This window comes from Leptidea sinapis, chromosome 29, assembly GCF_905404315.1.
Source record: "Leptidea sinapis chromosome 29, ilLepSina1.1, whole genome shotgun sequence".
NCBI lineage: Eukaryota > Metazoa > Arthropoda > Insecta > Lepidoptera > Pieridae > Leptidea > Leptidea sinapis.
This window is the reverse complement of record NC_066293.1, coordinates 2,270,140-2,293,791: the sequence shown is the minus strand read 5'-3', so window position 1 is coordinate 2,293,791 and position 23,652 is coordinate 2,270,140. Positions and strand designations below refer to the sequence as shown.

The 23,652-nt window shown below is 35.4% G+C and overlaps 2 protein-coding genes across 2 annotated transcripts in view; one reads left to right on the top strand and one right to left on the bottom strand.

Annotated features, from left to right (window-relative positions):
* Positions 1-14,509, top strand: part of LOC126973227 (glutamate receptor ionotropic, kainate 2) — a 73,333-nt gene extending 58,824 nt beyond the window's left edge. Inside the window, exons 14-21 of the mRNA XM_050820416.1 lie at positions 1,025-1,148; positions 4,327-4,524; positions 5,245-5,445; positions 5,517-5,700; positions 6,958-7,082; positions 9,761-9,859; positions 11,715-11,844; positions 12,836-14,509. Of these exons, the coding sequence (XP_050676373.1) occupies positions 1,025-1,148; positions 4,327-4,524; positions 5,245-5,445; positions 5,517-5,700; positions 6,958-7,082; positions 9,761-9,859; positions 11,715-11,762 (979 nt within the window). The 3' untranslated portion in view covers positions 11,763-11,844; positions 12,836-14,509. The remainder of the gene's footprint in view (positions 1-1,024; positions 1,149-4,326; positions 4,525-5,244; positions 5,446-5,516; positions 5,701-6,957; positions 7,083-9,760; positions 9,860-11,714; positions 11,845-12,835) is intronic.
* Positions 14,510-17,853: 3,344 nt separating this feature from the next.
* Positions 17,854-23,652, bottom strand: part of LOC126973290 (protein slit) — a 180,735-nt gene continuing 174,936 nt past the window's right edge. The window contains exons 36-38 of the mRNA XM_050820506.1: positions 23,506-23,570; positions 22,058-22,195; positions 17,854-21,096 (exon numbers count right to left, since the gene is read on the bottom strand). Of these exons, the coding sequence (XP_050676463.1) occupies positions 20,989-21,096; positions 22,058-22,195; positions 23,506-23,570 (311 nt within the window). The 3' untranslated portion in view covers positions 17,854-20,988. The remainder of the gene's footprint in view (positions 21,097-22,057; positions 22,196-23,505; positions 23,571-23,652) is intronic.

Below are 23,652 nucleotides of genomic sequence, written 5' to 3'. Positions count from 1 at the left end.
TTGAACATTACTGCAAGGAAATAAGGTGTGAATTTGAATGAATGTTTTAATGTTACCTGTATAAGTTAATGATACATTTATACAACGACTCTCGGTAATTTTAATAGGCGATTGGGACTTTACTTGTTAATAGTATGTCAATGAAAGTGACGCAACAACAATATAATATAAAAAATTACTAAGAGGAGTCAGATAAAGAAATATATTTTACCAGTGGGAGGCTCCTTTGGACAGGAAGCCGGCTAGATTATGGGTATCACAACGGTGCCTATTTCTGCCGTGAAGCAGTAATGTGTAGCATTACTGTGTTTCGGTCTGAAGGGTGCCGTAGCTAGTGAAATTACTGGGCAAATGAGACTTAACATCTTATGTCTCAAGGTGACGAGCGCAATTGTAGTGCCGCTCGGAATTTTTGGGTCTTTCAAGAATCCTGAGCGGCACTGCATTGTAATGGGTAAACAATAATATTTTTGACCTATTCTCAGAGCTACTAAATATATAGTGCATAAAATTTATCGTACTACAATTATTGTATTCGATTGCCATCTTGAAACCCTATTGCGTATCTGTGAATGGAACCGAATAATATAAAAATCGTGGTACGAAAATACATGCTGATCGTAGAGAGGTGAAACTTTGAAATTGTATGTATTTTTCAATGTCGAATCATAATAAATAAAATTCGCTTATAAATAAAAATAAATATTATTTTGGAGGACCCTTGAAAAATAGATGTTGGCCGATTCTGAGACCTACCCGATATGCACACAAAATTTCATCCAAAATCAGCTTAGCCGTTTTAAACCTTTAAAAAACATTTTAAATATTAGCGCTCACTCATCATGAACACGAACAAAAAGAAACAAACGAATAGCGAGTTAGAAATGGATTCTTTTCTGGTGCATGTTTGTATGAAATGGTCACAAAAATTCAAAGATATCGTCCTATTTTTTTTTTTTACTTTTTAGTCAACATACAACGTGACGCACGACAGAATATTGTTGTAACGAATGCTTCTTCGCAGGTCTAGCAGTACGCACGTCTGCGGCCACGAGACCAAGATGCTGACAAACCAGTTTAACGTGTGCAACTCTATCTGGTTCATCACCGGCACCTTCCTGAGGCAAGGGTCCGGCTTGAACCCCAAGGTATATGTCGGAGATCTGAGGGTACTGCACTAACTATTACTCAGATAATGTAATCAATGAATAATCTAGGATAGAAATTGGATTTGGGAGCTAATTAATACAAATTAATTTAAATTAATACTAATAAAAGGCAAGCTAACCAGATAAAGAAATTATAATTTTAGAAGCTTATAGTAAAAGTATGGGGCAGCTAGTTTAACAAGTTAATCACATTATCATTTTGAGACAGTGAATTTAAAGCAAGTTCACAAAATTAATTACAGTTTTTAGTTAAAACCTGGCTGGGGTATTGGGACAGTCTAATTATTGATTTAAAATTTTGAATAGAAAAATTTGATCATTGACCCAGCGACGATTTTCTAGTGACGTTATATTAAAGAAATTTAATGTATCGTTAAACAAAAAAAGAAAGCGTTTCTGGATTATTTCGATTCTTTTGATAGGATCCTTATAGAATTGATTCCAAACGGTGGAGCCGTATTCTAATAAGCTACGAATTAAAGCAAGATAAACCATTTTAAGAGCTAAACATGATTTAAACGTTTTGCAACTACGTCAAACAAAGCCTAATAATTTGTAACATTTATTGATTGTTACATCTATGTGGGTATTGAAGGATAATTTCTTGTCTAAAATAATACCAAGGTCTCTGATGTCATCCACTTCATCTAACGAAAGATTATTAAATGAATATGAAGTATTATGTGGTATTCGTTGCTTTGTAAATTTTATATGCTGACATTTTTTAACATTAAGGGGCAATTTATTTTTAATGGACCATTGGGAAATACTGTTTAAGTCATTTTGAAGGGAAATCAAGTCTAACGGAGTTTGGATAGCTTTAAAAATATTTAAGTCGTCGGCAAATAACGAAAAATTTGAAGATTTTATATGGTCACACAAGTCATTAATAAATACTACAAATAATATAGGACCTAGATGGGATCCCTGAGGGACTCCAGATGGAGCCATTTATTTACTTATTTATTTATTGCACCAACAAAGTATACACTAATTCATGCAAAAACTATATATATATATATAAACAAAAATACAAGTTGAGTGCTACCTCAATTATAGGCGCAAATAACATTCTTATATAAAAAGCAAGTACATTAAAAAGTAAAAATTTCTATGTTTCAAAAATTTACTAACAATAAAATAAATAAAATTAAGCTCATTACATTGATTACAGCAAATAATAATTCAAATTAATACAACAAACAAAAACAAATAAATATTAAAAATTAAATAATTCTATCAAATTCATATTTTATCTACTAACTAAGATGATTTTTTTTATGAGCCATGAATGGATCTGATTGATACCCGCAAACCACAACTTGTAGTTGTCTGTACGACAAAAACGACGAGAGCCAGGACAGCATAGTTCCTTGAATGCAGTCGTTACGTAGTTTACTTATTAAAATAGAGTGGTTGACCCAATCGAAAGCTTTACTAACATATATAGCGTCCACTTGGTGTCCCTTGTGTATATTACCGATTACTTGAGTTGTAAATTCAGTTAAATTTGTTATGGTAGATATTTTATTGCAGAAACCGTGCTGTTGAGGGACTAAAATTTCAAATGAAAAGAAAGATAAGGACATATCGAAAACATTACCAAAAATGGACAATAGAGAAATTGGCATGTAGTTCATTATATCATCCACTTGTCCGTTTTTCTTATAAGATATAGCGGATAGGACAGAGACGAAGCTCAGTTTATAATGAAAATAGCCGGTATCTTATCGGGACCAGCTCTTTTTCTATCGTCTAATTTTTTCAAGGCTTTTTCTATTGAATTTTGGTCTAAAGAAATTTTAAATAGAGATTTGTTTGCCGAATCGGCAACTGCGTTATTATCTGTGGTAGAAACTATATTTTAATATTTAATTCCTTCTTTATTATAATATTGTTGTTTCTACAAACCTTAAAATCTTAAACAAATTAATAAATAAATAAATATTTCTTTAAAATTACTAAATTTATTGCTCCATTGCACAATGACACATATAAACATGAACTTATTTTCTTTTAGTTTTCTTATTTGTAGTATTGTTCAAACCGTAGGTATTATTTTTGTTTACTTCAACTGTTATCTATACGTCGTTAGACACATCCAGTCTTTATCTATATATATAAGAGATTTCCACGTATATAGTCACTCATCTCGATATCTCTGGAACCATTAAAGCTAAAGACTTGAAAATTGATAGGAATATTCTTTTCACCGAGTAGAGGTTTTACGAAAAGAACGGATTTTACGAATTTTAATTTATAATGAACAGAACAACGTCTGTCGGGTCAGCTAGTTCCGTATAAATATAAAATACTAAGGTTTTTTCTTGGGCAGTTTTTATGTACCTGAATTTTTTGTAGTTGTTCACTTAGTTAATTATTACTTACTTTTTAATTGTTTGTTTTGCATGCTTAGGCATAGAAACCTAAAGTAATATTATATTGTATATTTATGTAAAATTCTCATGTAAGTGATTTTATGTTAAATCTTATGAGAATAAATGTCTTTAAACCGGAACTGAATCCGAAATCTGAGTTCGGAAAAAGTAGAGCTCGTGAGAAGAACATTTATGAAACTCAACCAAATATCTCATAAAAAGCAATAAAAAATAAACTGTTTAAATATAAATTATTGTATATTGGATGCAATATTTTTTACGGCTTGAATTCATTGTTTATGTAAGTAAGCTTCATGAACATGATGGTCGTGATTACTGTCACAATGAGTAATTGCATCCAACAAACACAATGATTTATTAACTATAACAGGTCGACCTGACACCACAAGCAGCGCCCGTTCACGAGTTGACACATGGACCAGCCGTCGTTCCCTTCGCACTTATTGAGGGAAAATGACATCTTTGTGAGCATGACATACCATTTTATATCATTCACATGATAACAACAAAATTACAACAATAATGCTCGCAAAGCAAGCCAACTAAACGATTTTGTATAATTCAATTACATTAGATTTTATATAAACCAAAATAATACAACTAAATTCATGAGATTAAGCGGACTGCATTTAAAGTGTGGCGTCGCTAACGCAAACATAGAATGCATCGGATTCGCCGCAGTCTATGGTCTTCAAGGTCACCGATCTCATGAGATCATTTAGCAGATCGGACGTTTATACCGGCTCTGATATCCTCAGGCAACCTCGACCCGGATAGTCGGCGGTATCTGGTGGTTCTTCACGCTGATCATCCTGTCGTCGTACACCGCCAACCTGGCTGCTTTCCTGACTGTAGAACGGACAGTGCTGCCAATACAGAGTGCAGCAGACCTAGCAGCCCAGACCAGCGTGCAGTACGGGACTCTCAATGGTGGTTCCACCATGACCTTCTTTAGGGTACGTCTTCAATGAAATACTATTAACTGAAAGCTTTTTTTTTATGGAATAGGAGGACAAACGAGCGTACGGGTCACCTGGTGTTAAGTGATCACCGCCGCCCACATTCTCTTGCTACACCAGAGGAATCACAAGAGCGTTGCCGGCCTTTAAGGAAGGTGTACGCGCTTTTTTTGAAGGTACCCATGTCGTATCGTCCCGGAAACACCGCACAAGGAAGCTCATTCCACAGCTTTGTAGTACGTGGAAGAAAGCTCCTTGAAAACCGCACTGTGGAGGACCGCCACACATCCAGATGGTGGGGATGATATCCTAATTTTTTGGAGTACGCTTCTAATATCCACCACAAACCGCTGGCAAAGGTAATAGACATCGATCTTACCCAATAGTCTCCTTATATCTTTATGTTTTCAATCGTCGTTTGCGTGTGGTGTCGCACCAGGATAGCACCATCCCATCTCTTCCCCAGTGTGTCAAAAATTTAAAAATGAGATTTTAAGAATATTAATTGAGCGATAATTTTATTAACATAGTTAAATTCATGTTACTTTGTCACATATACACAACCACACATGCACACTTTCATACTATGTATAAATAAATAAAATAAATTCCTAGGTACCTATATATTTGCGAGTTTTGAAATAAAGTCCGATGTGTTCTTTTAAGGGTTCCTTTTTATTTAAGACTTGTGTATTAAAGTTATGGTTCCCGTTGCAGGATTCAAATATAGATATATACCAGACAATGTGGCGTCATATGTCTACAGCATCACCACCAGCCCTCGTCTCCTCGTACGAGGAAGGCGTGCGGAGAGTACTCGGTGGTAATTACGCCTTCCTCATGGAATCCACCATGTTGGATCACAGAGTGCAACGGGATTGCAACTTAACGCAAATTGGTGGATTGTTGGATTCCAAGGTATCCTTCATGCAAATGGTCTTGTTAACTCAATTTTGGGCTTAAAATTTACAAAAAAGTTTTTCTTCCAGGGTTATGGCATCGCTACTCTTAAAGGAAGTCCGTGGCGTGACAGGATATCGTTGGCAATTCTGGAGCTGCAAGAGAAAGGCGTGATCCAGATCCTGTACGATAAGTGGTGGAAGAATACGGGAGATGTCTGCAACAGGGATGGAAAGGATAGCAAGGCCAATCCACTGGGAGTTCAAAATATTGGTAATAAATTGGGAGTAATATTTAAACACAATGACATCGCAATGTCAATAAGGAGCAAAATGTTCGCTTGAAGCATATACAAACAAACTTAATGTATTTTAAATAATAATCAATTTTTTAATACTCTTTGTAAAACTTTGTAGACCGCTGTAGTAACTCTTTTATATAATCGCTAACGACGCGTTTGGCCATTCATAGAAAGACCACACAGTAAAATTATTTTCGTGGCTATCACGCTACAAGGCTTCAAGGAGTTACTTTAAATGTCACAATACGTTTTTTATTACCACAACTGGTTCTTTTTATTCGCAGAACGCGTTCTCTTTATAGCCAAATCGAATTCTTTTCATTACCGCAAGTCATTTTTATTGTTATAAGACTCTCTTTTCATTGCCACATGTCGTATTTATTATAATTGCTCCTTTAACTATTTTTTTTTATTAATTTAATCCATTTATATCTATTATTAATAAAAGTAAAAATTTGTATTATGGATTAAGGATGCGAACGTACCGACCCACCAAATGGTAGACCTTACGTTTGTTCGGTGCAGCTTAGAGTTAAGGGTTCACACTAATTCTGCATTGTTTTTAAGCAGCTATTAGTTAATCACGAAATTTGGTGGAAAAAATTCTAAATTACGGTTCAAAAGCCATCAAAGCCTTGCCAAGCGTAGGTATAGAGTGACAGCCACGTCACGTGGTGTTTTTGTGTTTGATGCAAAGATAGAAAATGCTCAAAACCCTCGTCAACTTCTAGTCTGCTCTGAACTTGCTGCAAACAGTTGCGCAATGACAAAATAGGGTCTTGGAGCGGCGAATACGGGAGACGGGAGGGGTGCGTCATGTTTGGTCATTTCCATAGCAACTTCACAACGAACAAGAAAATGGCGAGGGGTAGGACGGTACTGGACTCCCTTTTCCTCGCGTCGTTTTCCCTCACGACCCTCAGTAATGGACATTACTGAGGGTCGTGACTCCCCCGCAGCATCAGTTTCTCCTGTACGATTTCCCTTCATCTGCTGCGATCCTTAGCTTCATGAATTGCATTGTGGAAGTTGATATTCTGAAAATATCGTTGTTGGTCCGACAATCTCATGGGACTGCGTAATCTCGGGCGTTTGCCATCTACCTTGTCTGTCACCATCAGCTGTTCAAGACGGTACAGGATAGAAGTGCCTAATTGTAATCATTCTCCTCTTGTTTAACAATATATTCTTCAGCTTGACAATTAATGAAGCACGGTTTATCTACTCAGGAGGTGTCTTCGTCACCCTTCTGTGTGGCTTGGTGCTGGCGATAGTGGTCGCAATATTGGAGTTCTGCTGGCACACCAGGAAAAACGCTTCGCAGGGACAGTCACTCTGCAGCGAAATGGGACAGGTATTTTGATGCAATACATCCTTGTTTTAAACCGAGGGCAAAAGGACAAGTGGATCAGCTGATAGAAATTGGAAAACTGTGGCCGGCCGGCTTATGTGGTGTTCTTGCTTGAAGGTACTTAACTTTTAATATGTAAAGGTAGGTATTTTTTTATCGTATGTGTCCTGTTGCGGGCTATGCTTGGAGATTACCTGTGAGATAGAATCAGAAATTAGGAGATCCGTAGGAGAACTAAAGTCACCCACGTAGCACAAATGGTTGCGAATCTTAAGTGGCAGTAGGCAGGGCAAATAGCCATCAACAGATGGCCGTTGGGGCAGTAATGTCCTCAAATATCGACCACGTACCGGAAGACGTAGTCTTGTTGGTAGGACCACTACAAGACAGATCGACGATCTGGTCAAGATCGCCGGAATAGGTTGGATGAGGGCAGCGCAGGACCGATCGTCGTGGAGATCTTTGGGGGAGGCCTTTATCTAGCAAAGGACGTCTTCCGGTTAAAATGGATGGATGGATGTGTCCTGTTTGGTTGTCTACCATAATTTGGAGGTCGTGTTTGTTTAGGCTGAGGAGTCAGTATGGGCGATAGTGCAGGTATCGCTTCTTGAGACTGTCTTGCACCATGTAAGATAAACTATTGGGATTTGTGAAGATTATTGGTAAGAGAGCGTAGCTATAATTTATTTGGCTGCAGGGTCTGAGACTTACAATATATTAGCGTATATACAAACAAAAAGTTGCGATAGAGAGCGCGTGCAACGCAGAGCCGCTCGAATTGTCGGGGACCCAGTGCTCTGCGAACGGCTGGATCACTTGGCGTTTCGTAGAGACGTCGCTTCATTGTGTGTCTTCTACCGCATTTATCACGGGGAGTGTTCCGAAGAGCTGTTTAACCTGATTCCTGCCGCCGACCTTTGCACGACACGCCACAAGTTAGGATATCATCCCCACCATCTGGATGTGAGGCGGTCCTCCACAGTGCGGTTTTCAAGGAGCTTTCTTCCTCGTACTACAACGCTGTGGAATGAGCTTCCTTGTGCGGTGTTTCTGGGATGATACGACATTGGTACCTTCAAAAAAAGCGCGTACACCTTCCTTAAAGGCCGGCAACGCTCTTTTGATTCCTCTGGTGTTGCAAGAGAATGTGGGCGGCGGTGACCACTTAACACCGTACGCTCGTTTGTCCTCCTATTCCATAAAAAAAAGAGAAGAACATTTTTAACAGAGATACAGTAAGATAGAAAAGTAAAGCGAATCTATCGGTGTCCTTCCGCTGCGACCCGCTCTCGCCTCTCGCCTCCTCACCTATAACTATGTATGTAGTTACAAACCTATCTTGGATGACACCGTACCCAAAAATTACAATAATCGTAACTAGAATTAGATTAATTAATTAGATTGTATAAAAATACGCATTTTTTTTATACTTTTTAGTGCATATTATATCTATTATTTTGGAATAGCGTTTTTGAAGTCGGTTGTTTTTGTGTTATTTTATTTTTATTTTTAGTGAATTTGAAATACACTAACCAACAATTTGGCAACCAGCAATGAAAATTCTAAAAATAAATTAAAATTTATCATCCACATACGTATAGCAAATTTAAGAGTTTTATGGTTTTCTCATGGATGCCATTGTCAGATCTGCACCAGCTTTCAAATAAAAAAAGAATTATCAAAATCGGTTCACCCAGTCGAAAGTTTTGAGGTAACAAACATAAAAAAATACCGACGAAATGAAAACTTTTTGAAGTCGATTAAAAATAGATCAGCTTAAAGACGACCTCTGCTAATAATAAAAAAAAAAATAATAATATGCCCCAGACGAATGAGCGATCAATGTGTAGTAGATAGTGATTTACTTATTCATAATGACTTGGCCGAGATTTAAAACATCGCTAATATACGCTTGTTAAAAAATGGTATTCATAGCGCATATTAGAGCTAAAACGCTCATTATCTCTTCGATAAAACTCACGTGACTTATAGGAGCTAGGACCCTTCTATAAACCTATTTTAAGCACTCGAACGCAGAAAAACATGGCCGACATCGATCAGCTGTTCGTTAAATAATGTGTTAAATAAGTTTAAGTTTCCCGCTGAAAGTTGTTGGATATCCGTCATAGATTGACAACCAACAGAATTCAAAACTTTGATTTTTGAAGTTTGAAATTATTTTGACATCGACTTTTGACAACTGACTAGCCATTGACATTGAAAAGATGTCTGTTTCTATTGACAGTTCCTCATTAAATTAGTTAAAATCATGTTTTGTTGTAGGAAATGGCAACATTGCGTACTATAGAGACGTATTAGTTATGGGAGATTTATCTAACGAATATGAATAAGGAATTTTATCGAACGTGAGATAGGCTTAAAACACGTTTTAACTAATATAGCTTTATACCTTCGAAAAGCGTTTTATTATGAATAAGGCAGTTAATATTTAACTAAAATACTAAGAAGCCAATACCAGAAATAGCGTGGCTGACGATTTACGACTTGCCAATCAAAAGCAATTACAGTCACAATAGATTCGCTTACCTTTTCTATCTTGCTGTATCTTTGTTAGGGTTCTGTTCAATTTTGTGCCTCTATTTCTCTGACGATTTTAAGGCCGTTTTTTTATATTTGCTTTTAGTACATATAATTTGATAAATGGCACTGATTTTTTGCAGGAGCTACGCACAGCCATGCGAGGTGGATCCTCTCGAACGATCCTGAAGGCGGGCTGCTCCAGGTGTTCACCTGCCACCCACGTGCCGTCCAGATATGAGGTAATGTTGAATATTCACCCTTTAGTAACTACTGAAAGGATATGTTCCAAGCGTTTTATACGCGCAATCAACTAATCGCGAGCTTAATAAACGATGAAGCTTATCAAGGTTATATTATTATTAAGCTCATAAAGCTTAGAATACTTGTCACAGAATGTATGCGCAACATTATCAGCAAATTTATTAAGACTTCTTTAGCCGCATTGGGTATCTTATGGGTTCGCGTCACCGAAATGCTTATAGCAGTATATCTGTAGTGGTACAGCTGACGTATTGTGCAACATAAGTTCTGTGTATAAGTGAGATTAAATGGATTTAGTGAAAAGTTCAATGTGTGTATACTGTGCATTGGTGAAATAGTGATTTTTATTATTATTTTTTTCATATATAAATAGATTTGATAAATTTTATTAAGTGAACAAATCATATAACTATATTTACAATACTACGACTACATAAAATTAAAACTATCATAAGGCTGTTCCGTTGACCGAAATAGCTGCCAGCGCTTGGGTTTCCAGTAGCCTTATTGAGGCGCGAATATAGTATTTTGAACATTCTCCGCGCCTCTGGGCCCCACGGGCTAAGTGTCTCGACACCAAACGGCACAAAGATGTATTTGATAAATTGTAATCCATTTCTTTCGCCCTCGTACAGTAACAGATATTTTGATGTAGATTTTTTTGAGAAAGGCCTCAGCTTATGTTACCTCTTAAACACCATATTATTATCTGCTCATAACAATGCCATAACGCGTTAACACGACCTCTGGTGTAGCGAGTGCGCTCAATCGCGTCTAGCTCGCATTTGACTCTAACATAACGGCCTATCAAATGATTAAATGATGAAATTCCACCAATATTTGTCTTTTAATAATTCAACACGTGTTTCGCCTCTACACGAGGCATCCTCAGGAGATGTTGACTCGCCAAACTCTGGCACGAGATTCAAATATTGGCAGAATGAACACTCAAGAAAACTCAAAACATTAGGCTTATTATATATTTCCGCAAAGTAACGCCTACTTCAATAAATTTCATAACCGGCAAACGTTGTTTTGCCATATAAAGTATAATTCAAGCGATAGTTTTATAAATAATAGCCTATGTGTTATTTTGGTGTGTAAGCTATATAATTGTAAAGTTTCATAAAAATCCATTCAGTAGTTTTTGCGTTAAAGAAGTACAAACATACATCCAGACATACAAACTTTCACATTTATAATATTAATAGGATTATATCTTAAATAATTAGATTATTTCGTCATATAATTATTTAATAAAAACGTTGCATTAATCCAAAGTATTTTAAAAATTGGTAAAAATAAGCAACATACACAAAATCAAAGCCAGTAGTACTTTAGTGAAATAGGTATAAAGTAAGCGCTTTTGAATTGTCTTTTAAAATAATATTTAATTTAAATTACTGAATCCACCACATGTTTGGAAAAGTAGAGCTCGTGTGAAGTACCCACAATTCACATACAAGAAACTCAGGGGCCACCTTTTAAATAAAATAGAATATTTTACAATGGCTGCAAGTAATATACCCAACAAATTAGTTTGCAAGGTGCTGCATCCAATATGTAATTCGTGTTTAATTAAAGTTTAAAAGCGTTTAAAATATCAATAAATTAATAACCTTAACACCTTCCTTAAAGGCCGGTAACGCTCCTGTGATTCCTCTGGTGCTGCAAGAGAATGTGGGCGGCGATCACTTAACAACAGGTGACCCGTACGCTCGTATGTCCTCCTATTACATAAAAAAAAAAATAATAAAAAGACTTCCAATCGCCTTTTAAAAGGACGTCAATAATGTTCTCGTCTCCCTCTCATCATAACTCCTGGGTTGTCAGATGGACGCGTCCAGCACAGTGGAGCTGAAGGACCTCCGCTGGTCGTAGCGAGGGGCGGGGCGGGGCTCTTCGGCCCCCGCCTCCCCGCGACCTCGTCCCCTCGCCGCCTGTCTCCGTGATGACTTACCTCGTGAGTACAACCTTGGTATTACTCAACCAGAAGATGATTTTAGTCATTTTTGAAGTGAAAAATTCTTAAGCCTGTTTGGGTACTTTTTGTTAGGGGCAAATCATATGGGTTCGCGTCACCGACATGCTCAGGCTCGCGCACGCGATATGTATATTATTAAAAAAGAAACATATATTATAGTTAGTCACTTCTTGGATGGGTCAAATCTCGTGAGTTCGCGTTACTGTAATGCTTATAGCAGTATATCTGTAGCTATACAGCTGACGTATTGTGCAACATTAGTACTGTGTATATCTTATAAGTGAAATTGAATATTTTTTGTGAAAATTTCAATGTGTATATATATATATATATCGTAACTTTTAACTCAGATCTTATCCTCATCGTAACTCTCAACTCAGATCTTACCCTCATCGTATGTGAATTATTGTAATAATTATATGGTCCATTGACCGAAATAGCTGCCCGCGCGCGTACTTTGTACATTCTCCGCCCCTCTGGGCCCCACGGTTCAAGTTACTCAACACCAAACGGCACAAATATGTAAGACTCACTCAGACCGACATATTTGCGACTCTTGCTATCTTCGGCAGTCGAATCAGCAGCCCCAGCACCAACTGACGTAACTTGGACATGAGAAGGAGCCAGAGTGTGGACGCAAGTCGCGTCCCATGCCAGCAATTGTTATTAATTCTTGTAATTGTGGTTTTGTTTGATTAATATGTTATTAAAAATAAGATTTAAATAATTAATAGTTTATTTTTTATTAAATATTATAATATTTCAAATATTCTCAAAGCTTTCACTTCTATCGGCACGTCTACAACTGCCAATTTTTTAAGTAAAAAGTCTTTAAAATCACAACAAATAGGTAGGAAACTTTACATTTTAGATACCATATTGACAAAATAATAATTAAAATAACGCATACTTGAATGTATATTAATATAATGAAAGAGCATAACACTCACAAATGATTTATTTGTTACAGACACAAGTAGTCTCAGAAGAACATCGTCACACGTCTTGAAACAGCCTCGCCAGAAAAAACAAGTCAAAATAGTCACGTAGTATAAACACAATAGTTCAATAAATTCCGTCTTTAGATAAAAAAAATACAAATAGCGATACAACTCTACACATAAAAATAACTTCGCAAATATTATAAATGAAATATATACTCTAGCTGCATGGCAATAAGATTTAATTTCTCTTGGATCCCTTCGAATTAGTCTATAGGTGCGTACAGACTGGTGTAACTGTAACATAACATGAAATGTATCATTTTACCTTTCAGTGCATCGCTCCTACCGTGGATGCATAGTCCGCTCATACCGCGACCCGCGGACGTCTGTTTCCGCCATTCATCCGCGAAAGCGCCCGTTTGTATGCGTTCGAAAAACCGACACATCACGAGTCGCTCCGATCGCGGCTTCTAATGCTTGTAGCAGGGGTGGGACAGACGCCTTACGTTTTCAGAAGACTGTAGTGCCATCTGTTAGTTGGCCCGAAAATGAAAGCTTTCTCAGCTGTCACTCGCTTTGAAACTATTCTTTATTTGTATCACCGCCCACTGGTCATAAAATGGTGGCTACTTCTAGCGTTTGCGCATGTATGTAGCTCTCGTGTTCCATTTTGCATATTTACACTATTTAATCTACCCTTTATGTTCTATGTTGTGACAAAATAAATAACTAACTCTACGCGCAATTTCAACGTGGTAAAAAATTGCAATACCTACATTAAAAAGTAGAGTTAGTTATTTAATTGCGTCACAACAAAATGAATTTTATAATTTCGAGCTTATATATAGTTATTTTCAGGGCCAATCTCCAGATGGCGCTAGTTTTCAAATAGACAGCGCATAATGCGTAGGGATTGCTCTCTTTTCCCTATATATTATTATACTCTTTGGCTTGTAGCATGTGAAATGCACATTTCAGGCGTCCAAACTATGAGAAATTGTTACAAAATGTGTTTGTTGCCTTTCATGATACATGGCAGTGTACGGAGATTTATTTCATTGAATGAATAATTTCATGTAACGTTTCATCAGTCTGTACGCACCATAAGATCCGTATATGTTAAGCGATATTGTTACATTAGGACTACAGTAAATCCAGTATAAATCCGCAAATACTTAATCACACGTACCAGCAGTCAGTAATATACTTCTTAATAGGTACCAATATCTCATTACACAACATTTATATAAATATATTAATAAAACAAAATAGGACACTAGCAGAGATATTGTTTGTTAAAGGTATCGCCCTGAATGTTCACTTTAATGCTCAATTACTAAATGACCCAAGGAACCAAGCCTTCGCATATACTGTAAGTATTATTCTCAAATGTTCTCGAGCAGTGTAGCTACTTAGTACTTACAAAAAATAATACAACTCTGCGCTGATTTAGTGTCTGATCATACAGACCGACTCGGAAAGCAGCGGCCGGCGTTCATCTTTCCACGGTTGGAACTGGCCGGAGCCGACTAAGCCGTTTCACATAGACCAGCTGGAAGAACCCGGATTCGCGAAAGAGCATGCAAATGGAGCCGTTCGTTGCGCGAACGCGAAAGATTACGTCATCAGAGACAGTCGGTTGGCTCCCCATATTACACACTAAGCGCGTAGGATTGCTCTCAAACATTCTCAATAACAAAAGAAGTGAAATGAAATATAAACATTTATTTCCGGGAAAGATTTTAAAAAATTTAGTACCTACCTAACGATAGTACCGTTTAGTAGGTAACTCAGTACTCTCCCTAAATATCGTTAGTACCTATTCACATTGTACAAGGGTTGCCCACTTTTCTTAGAAGAGTGTTTCTGATTTCAGAGAGAGTAAATTTAGAGTACAGAGTAATAAACAAAATTGACAAGTAGGTGTTTTTTTTCAGCAAATTTTATCTCCACAACTTGGCACATTTACTATACTTTGAACTATAATTTGAACTTACTGATTGTCGCTGCAGTCAGAAACGCCCAAGCTTAATTGTGTCTTTGTATTATGTAAAAGAGTATGGCTGACATATGTAAAAAGAGTATTTCAGTATACTATATTAGTGATAGACTTTAGAGTATACATACCTGAAATAGAGCAGGTACAATACATTATTTTAAAGTACGGTTGGCAACCCTAGCAGCCTGAGTAGAATAATGATTATTCGTCAGGTTTGAATCTCCAATAAAATGTTCATTGTTTGTTGTGTGTATTATATTATAGGAAGCGCTAGTTTAGAATTCGTGTACATTTTATACAATTTATATTATTGATTGTAAGATTTATTTGAACGAGGATTGATATGTGAATACGAAAATAATTGTTGTGTTCATAGATTTGTAATTACTGAGCATTATGAGCCGAATCAATAGAGAAAATAACCTAAAATGGCATTGTAGATCAATCTTTCTCACTCACACACTGCTGACTTTACAAACGCGGCAGTACCACAGTATAAATAAGGTGAATACAGTAATACGACGCCTTTGATCTTGTGGCATATATTCATGTGTGTTATATCTTTTAAATTCGATAAGTTTGATTTTTGGTTTAGACAGGGCAAACATAAGTTATCAATAACTTATTTTTACTGCCAATTATGTTCGATTGATTTCATTACAAGGCCCTGTTTTGTATTTTTCTAAGCGTATAATTGGTTCTCCAATAAGTATTCTATGTAAATAATACCACTGGGTCCAGGGACATTTGCAAGTATTCCTTTTATCTAGAAATAAAGGAGATCGTCTGTACGATGACATTCTACTGGAGAGCAAGTAAAAAATATTTTTATTTTAACGCTGTTGTGAGAAGAGAGATAAAATTTTAAGATTATAAAAAAATATATGCACTAATTATAAAAAGTTTATGTAGAATACAAAAAGAAAATATAATAATAATATCAAAAATATATTTAAAAAAAACGTGTGGCACTCGGAGACTGCCGCAGTAAAGCTATTGCATAGCATTTTTTATCAACTTATGCAATTATAATTATTTATTTATTTTATTTATGCAGTATTTTTTTGATCAAATTAATTTTAAATAAAGTAAGCGGGACGTGAGTAAAATTTGCAAGATTTGATTACAGACACATAACGGGACAGATGAAATTAAATAAAAATGCTTGTCATAATAATAAAAATTGAAAAAACGTGATACTAAAAATAAAGAAATTAAAAAAATCAACATACCCCAGGCTCGGACCTGGGACCTTCTGTGATAACCGCTGTTTCACGGCAACTGTAATAACAGTGCCGAAACATCTATATACATCTAGTAAGTACCTAAGTGTTAGGTTATTTTCGTTACGGAATTTCTGGATTCGGTCTCCACGCTCATGGCCCGCGATAGAAGCTATGCAATAGCTTAATAAATATATAAAGCTATCTCAGCTACAACAAAATGCTGAATATTCACGAAACGTGTGTCTAAAATCCACTTTTTTACAATGAATTGTTATTGTATTATGTAAGTAGTAATACTTCAAATTAACCTTCGTCAACTCACTACTAATAGGTATATGTAAATTGTTGCACCTAAAAGTTCCTTGCGGTTGACAACACCTGCGCGACACATACCAGAAATTTCGATAATAATGCGACAGTCGTTGAGAATTTATTATATTATCAACACACTGTGAAATAATTTTGTGAATCGTATCATAAGATATATTGCGAAAAATCCTGACTGTTCAATTGAAAATCCCAATTTCATGATATATATTTATACCCCCTTCTTCATAATAGTCTGCTAACCTAAAGCATTTTTATTTATTTATTTTATTTAATTAATAGGTACACACAACAGAATTACAACAAATACATAATAAACAAAAAAAACTATCAGCTAAATACAAGATAGGCTGCAACTCCACGAGGGTGTGTACTCAGCATGTCTAGCATAAATTAATAACTATGAAAATACAACAATAATAGCGATTTTAAAACTAGCTTTAGGTAATGTAGTATCATAAAAGAAAAAGAAAGATAGATATTGCTAATTCTCACTCTGTCTTCTTCTATTGACCTAAGTCAGATTGAGAAAAAACACTCCTTAGCGGCTGTTTTAAGTAAGCGGACCATTATGAATAAGGGGGATAGTGTAGATGTAAACTATTAAAAAAAAATTTGCTTGAAAGTCCCTGGACTTGTTCTATAATATTATATATAATATATTATATGACAATGAGTGGAGTAAGTAATCGGTGAAATGTGTGTTAAATGTGATTGTATTTCATAATTTATAATAAAATGTGTTTAAAAAAATACTTCTTTTAATTATCCCAGCGATTTAAAGTGCTGCCAGCTTTTAACTTCCTCAACTCCAAATGAGTAATTTTGGCACACAGCATAAATCTTATGTATTTTTTTTATAACAATAAGGGACGAGACGAGCAGGACGTTCAGCTAATGGTAATCGTTACGGCCTGCCCATTACAATGAAAAACCCAAAAATTCTGAGCGGCACTACAATTGCGCTCTTCACCTTGAGACATAAGATGATAAAAAGGCATATATTTTCTCAATATTGATTCTTTTAGAATTCTTTTTGATGTGATTTCTAACGCTACCACCGCTTCGGAATCTAATAGTGCTCTGAGAGAGAAGAAGCGGCGCAAGAAACTCTGCCAGCATTCTTTTTTGCGCTCTTTTAGATAATTAACAATATTGTACTGTAATTTTTAATGCTAAGTAAAAATAAAAACAATGCAGTGCCGCTCCGGGTTCTAAAACACCCAAAAAAAACCCTTGAAACATAAGATGTTTAGTCTCATTTGAACTGTAGCTACGGCGCCCTTCAGACCAAAACACGGCAGTAAAAGATGCTGTTGTGGTACCCATAACTTAGCCGGCATCCTCTGCAAAGAAGCCTCCTAATACTGGTGAAAATGAAGTTGTTCCTTCTCGTTAAAGCTCAACTGTTCAGAAATGGTAAATGTTGGTTAATCTAAGTATAAATTATTATGGAATTTGAAGTTGAATGGGTAATAAATAAAACAATATGATATCTAACGTTCACTTTATTACATCAAATAAATTATAAAGTATATAGACAATTCATTACCATACAATTAAAAGCGCACACGACGCTTATATGAAAGCTTAATTCATAAACTTATTCTAAATCCACCGAAAATCCATTCAGAAATTACTACAATGGTAGAATTTGGTAATAATTAACGAGCAGATTCTATATAGATGCATAAAATAATACTGACGATACAAAGTACATAAATGCGTTGTCACGACACCTTAGCGAAACTACCAAATTGGTAGGATTTTAATAAATAGGTACGGAATGCATCTATTATAATTAAAATACATAACTCTACATATACATTTAAGCTTTACGAAAACGAAAAAGCACGTTATAATATTTTTTTTTTCATTGTTGAACTTTTAGTTATTATATGGTACGTATTGGTATAAAACCCTATTGGTAAGTATTCGTCAATAATGACGATAAACAATTTAAAGATGGCGTGATGATTACATTGAAAATTGAGTTGCTGCAGAAAAAAATTGTTTTTAAATGCCATAAACATGTAAAATTCTGAACAGCTTGCGCTTGACAACACCTGCGCACCTCGTACCATCTAACTCATTGCGCGGCGATAAGCGACCCATAATATAGATTGGGTCACTCTCATAATATTTATAACAGCTGTAGATAAGTAAATCATATTGCGAAAGCCTGTTTGTAATATTTAATCTGACATCCACATAGTAAAGAAAAATATAGAATGTTATAATTCAAAAATGAACGTTTGAAATATTTACAACCATTTAAATTAGTTTTCTTGGATATTAAAAAAACAGTCATAACACAAAAATTGGTTATTAATTGTTATGTCGCATGGCATTATTTTTTGTTTTCTGGATAAATTTTTTTTCAACTCGAAAATCAAGAATCTGCGATACGCAATCGCATGTCGACAGATTAAAAAAAATGCAGACGCTGCCTTATAATTATATTTAGCTACGCTAATATTAAAAATAAATTTATAAATAGGCCGCTATGCTAAAGCCTCCTGGGCTATATCAACGATAAAAGCTATAAAACACCACAGAACATTAATAAAGTAGAGATTATAGTTGTCATTTGTCATAATCAAAATGGCCGCTCGCATATCTTGACGAAATATTTTTTACGATAATGTCGTCGTTATTTCTAATGCTGAAAATCCTCTTTATTTACGCTCTGTCTAAATAATAGGTTCTATCTATAACTTAATATCTTAATTGGGGTTAATACATTATTTTACTATATGATATAAATAGGTTATAAAAATTGAGGTTACATTTTATATCTTATATATTTTTTTTTAACAATACTCTAGCTCTATAAAGTGAGTTTGAATGACAAAAATATAAGATGATTTAAGAATAATTTCGAATTAATTTGTAATAAATTTGAAATAACAGAAAATTTTGCAGCTATGCTATACGTCTCTATATGAATGGTAAGTTAATATAAAAAAATTATGAAATTTATTACAAAATTCACTGCTTATTTTAAAAACAAAAAGTCTTAATATTGTTATCTTCCAATTAGGTACATATATTTTTATTTTGCTAACAGTAAACTGAGAGCTGTCAGTTATCACTACAAATAAAAATGGCGGTAAAACTCGCGTTCTACTTTATTCGTAGTCTCTGGTTACATATGTAATGTATCTAACAAGTTTAGGCCGTTACTACTTTATTTAAGTGAATAATTGTACGATATATTCACTTAGGTATAATAGATTAATTCTTACGTTACATTATCATACGTCTATAACTATAATTAGCAACATATTTAAACAGCGCTTAATTTTAACTAAAAACTATGGCAGACGGATTGTAGCATATCATAATATTATGGTCATAATAGTCAAAAATTGCTGATCAACGTTCATGCCTTATGTGTCCCTCACCTTCGGCTATAAGTCAACAGATGGCGTTATAATAAAAACTTACCGAACGGACCACAGCTGACTTAAGAGGAGTGTTATGTTTGGAATATCTCCGTGAAGATTATTTGTGGGGTTCGGTTTTTTTTGGTGTTCTATTAGTAAAACTGTCGATGTTATTACATCGTTTTAAATACAATACAAAATATTTTAATTGTCATTAATGATATTTTTAAGAGAAATCATAAATACATAATTGCACAATAATAATAAAATACTTTATCAGCAGCGGCCGTCAAGTCACTTTCTATAGGTACCAACAAAGTTTTTTTTAGAGGAAAGCCACATATCCAAATGGGAAAATAAGTTTATGACGAAAGCTGTTTGCAGCATGAATCAGGCCAAAGTCTTCAGAATAGATGCGGTAACAGTAACTTAAATGCTGGTAGAAAAAACTACCATTTTAGATAAATTGCCATTAATTTTTACAGTCCGTCCGCCATAGCCCTATTATATAAAATAAATAGCTTTCCTATTAAATAACATAGTTAATATACGTCTACTTCTATTTGTGGCAGTGTATAATATAAATAATGAAAGTAATCTCAAGTAATTAAAATTTCTTAAATAATGGCAACACAATTATATAGAAAGATGGAGATAATTTAGCTGGCAACCCTAAACGATAGTCTACTTAACTCGATACCTATAATTCGTTCACGTTATCTGTGCACCTGACGTCATTGTAGTACGGTGGGAAAAATAAGCATCATATATTTATTACTATAACATCTTTTTGACATATTTGACAAATATCGAAACAAAATTAATAGAAAAACTAATCTGTTTGTCAATTATCATTTTTCAAACTAATATAGTTTTTTTTTGAATATCCATAAAGGATATAATATAATAATAAAACCATAATGGATATTAAAAAAACTGTATTATTGCTTGTAATAATAAATGCAATAAAAGGTTAATAGAATTATTGTCTGTGTGTACCCTTTATTATTATAAAAAATATTGCTAGGTTAATAAAAGGAGTAAGTCAATTGTTTTAATAACAATAATAGATGATAGTATACAAAATTTAAAAAGAATATAACTAGAAAAATAAATACAAAGAAATGGTGTATGCTGACCGTACAAAGGCGTACCGCGAGGAGAATAGCATTACAGCTAGGTGCACAGATAATGTGATCGTGTTATAGTATAGGCTATAAGTTAGGAATCTGGCAGCCTCAGTGCAAGAATGGTGTGTTCCTGGTGCATTTCTTGCCGCAAGCGCATTTCCGTACGATTTCTATGTCTTTGGTGTATCGAGTACCGTCGGAACAAACCAAGCGAATCTGAAAACAAATAAATTTGAATTATACAGTTGACGGTTGTTCGTGTCATTTTTTACACTGACCTGTATAAATACCACTGAACAGACTGTTCCATATGTTTGACAGCAAGTTTATTGTGCCTATTTGAAGCGTCTCGCGAGCGTCCAGAGAAGTAATTTTGACGTATAATACAAATGGCTGCGAAGGAACGTACAATACTCTGAAGTATTTTTACATTTTGAAATAATTTCGTTCGTTTTCAGTGTTATTTATACTTCAAGAATCAACGTAATAAAGTACACATTTTTTTTTTGTAAATAGTTTCCCACCATCTATCGATGTTTGCTGAGATTTTCATCACTAGTTTTAGTACCGCAGACTCTCGCTACATGGCCAACAGCGCCAAAATGGCGAATATCAAACAGGCACAAAAGCGCTTTGACAGCCACCAGTCCGGTGGTATAACAATATGTAGAGGTAAGTGCATTTTTTACCTCAAATGGCTTGTTAGAACTAATGAGAATGAATTTTCACAATGTGCTCGCACAGTGACGCCATTTAGTCTTAACCGTCGCTATAAGGTCCACCACAGTTCATTCGCCGCCGTCCTATCTTGGTCTTGTAAAATATTATTAAATGAAAAACAATCATTGAACTTAACTGACATAAGAAATCTATTATATTTTAAAACGTATTTTTTATATTTAACTAATAAATAATTATAATAAAGGTGTTGCGTTGTGATTGTGATTATCATAAGTAAAAGAAGATTTTGTTATTCTGTCAGAACTGTTATAGCGACACAAAACAACAGTAACAACAGAACTATTAACAACAAAAGCCAAAGCTTGCTTGAAACTGTAAACGGTATTGACGCAACAGGACGAGCGCAAGGGGGTGAACAGGAAACGGAAGGGGTCTTCAAGTTCCAGCGAGGTCCAGAATAACGTGGCCGTGTAGTAACAAAAAAATGCCATGTTACCTTTCTCTTCTTAGTCTTCCTGGAGATACAGCATCCAGATCGTCCGCACGCGTTATTCCTCGCTGACACACATCGAGCACCTCGTACCACGCGTCTGCTGCGGCACCGACCTTCAGTCACAAACTCCCGTGTCGCTTCCTGAAGTCACAAAACCGGTTAAGAATAGTACATAGTTTATAAAGAAAGTTGGTGATTGCTAACGAAGGTGCATTTTGGTAGACAGACATGGGACAAAGTAAGGGGTAATAATAAAAAAGAATTAACTTTTACGCAAAAATCTAATATAAAAACAAAGTTACAATAACACGCGTTTTAATCCTTTAAAAGTATTTTTTTAATGTGTAACACTCGCGTTAATCAATTAAATACTACATTGAAATATTTTTTAAGGTAAATAACTTCTTCTTGGAGGGTAAACCGCTTCGTAACTTAACGCGTTACGGCGCCAGTCTATTTGGCTTCCCTTTCTCACACGCATACGGCAGCGGTAGGCAGTAGGCTCCTCCTCTCTCACTCTAACTAGTTGGATTATATAATGATACTAATAATTTACATATACAAAATTCTAATGTACATATTCAAGAATTGTAACAAAGAATAAAATATATTTTATAATAATAATTACAATAACTTTCCGTGTGATGATAACCTCGTGAAAGCTGAGATATAAATTGTCGAAGTACCTAGACCTAGCACTCGCGGTTACTGACATGTTAACCAATGGGTGGCTCCTTTGCACAGGATGCCGGCTAGATAATGGGTACCAAAACGGCGCCTATTTCTACCGTGAAGCAGTAATGTGCAAGCATTACTGTGTTTCGGTCTGAAGGGCGCCGTAGCTACTGAAATTACTGGGCAATGGGACTTAACATCTTATGTCTCAAGGTGACGAGCGCAGTTGTAGTGCCGCTCGGAATTTTTGGGGATTTTCAAGAATCCTGTGAATGGGCAGGGCGTATCAATTACCATCAGCTGGACGTCCTGCCCGTCTCGTCCCTTATTTTCATTAAAAAAAATGCTACTGATGTTGAATGAACAAAAAATGTCCTGATAGTCGTTTCCGTAAATGGTCTTATAGTAAAGAGCCTTAACCATCATCTCAAGAGGCTCTCGCTGAGTAAGTGGATTAAGGGTCAGTTACAGAAAGCAGCTGTTTTGAGAACGGAAGAAGTGCGGAAGTTCCTCAGTCTGTCGTCCTAACCACCGGCGGAATTGTAGTGAACCTACGCCGGTAGGACTCTTTTTAATATTTATATTGATAATGTTCGTTTATATAAAAAATGTTATAATTATGAATATAGGAAATAAGTTTCAGTTGTACTAAAGTATATAATAATAATATATTACCATATAAACATGTATTATCGGGCTTCCAGTTCTTCTATATACAAGTATATTTTTAAGTATACGGGAATAATAAATATTTTAGCAAGTTGTGTATAGCTTACCTTTCTACAAGCTGCTCCGGCGGTATTCGAAGCTGTACCTTGATCAGATTTCTTGACAGGAGCTGCTGTGAAAGAGTTGAGTGCAAAGAGGAGGTAAATACTACGTTATAAGAGGCGGGATTGCGAAAGTAAAAATTGAAATTATTT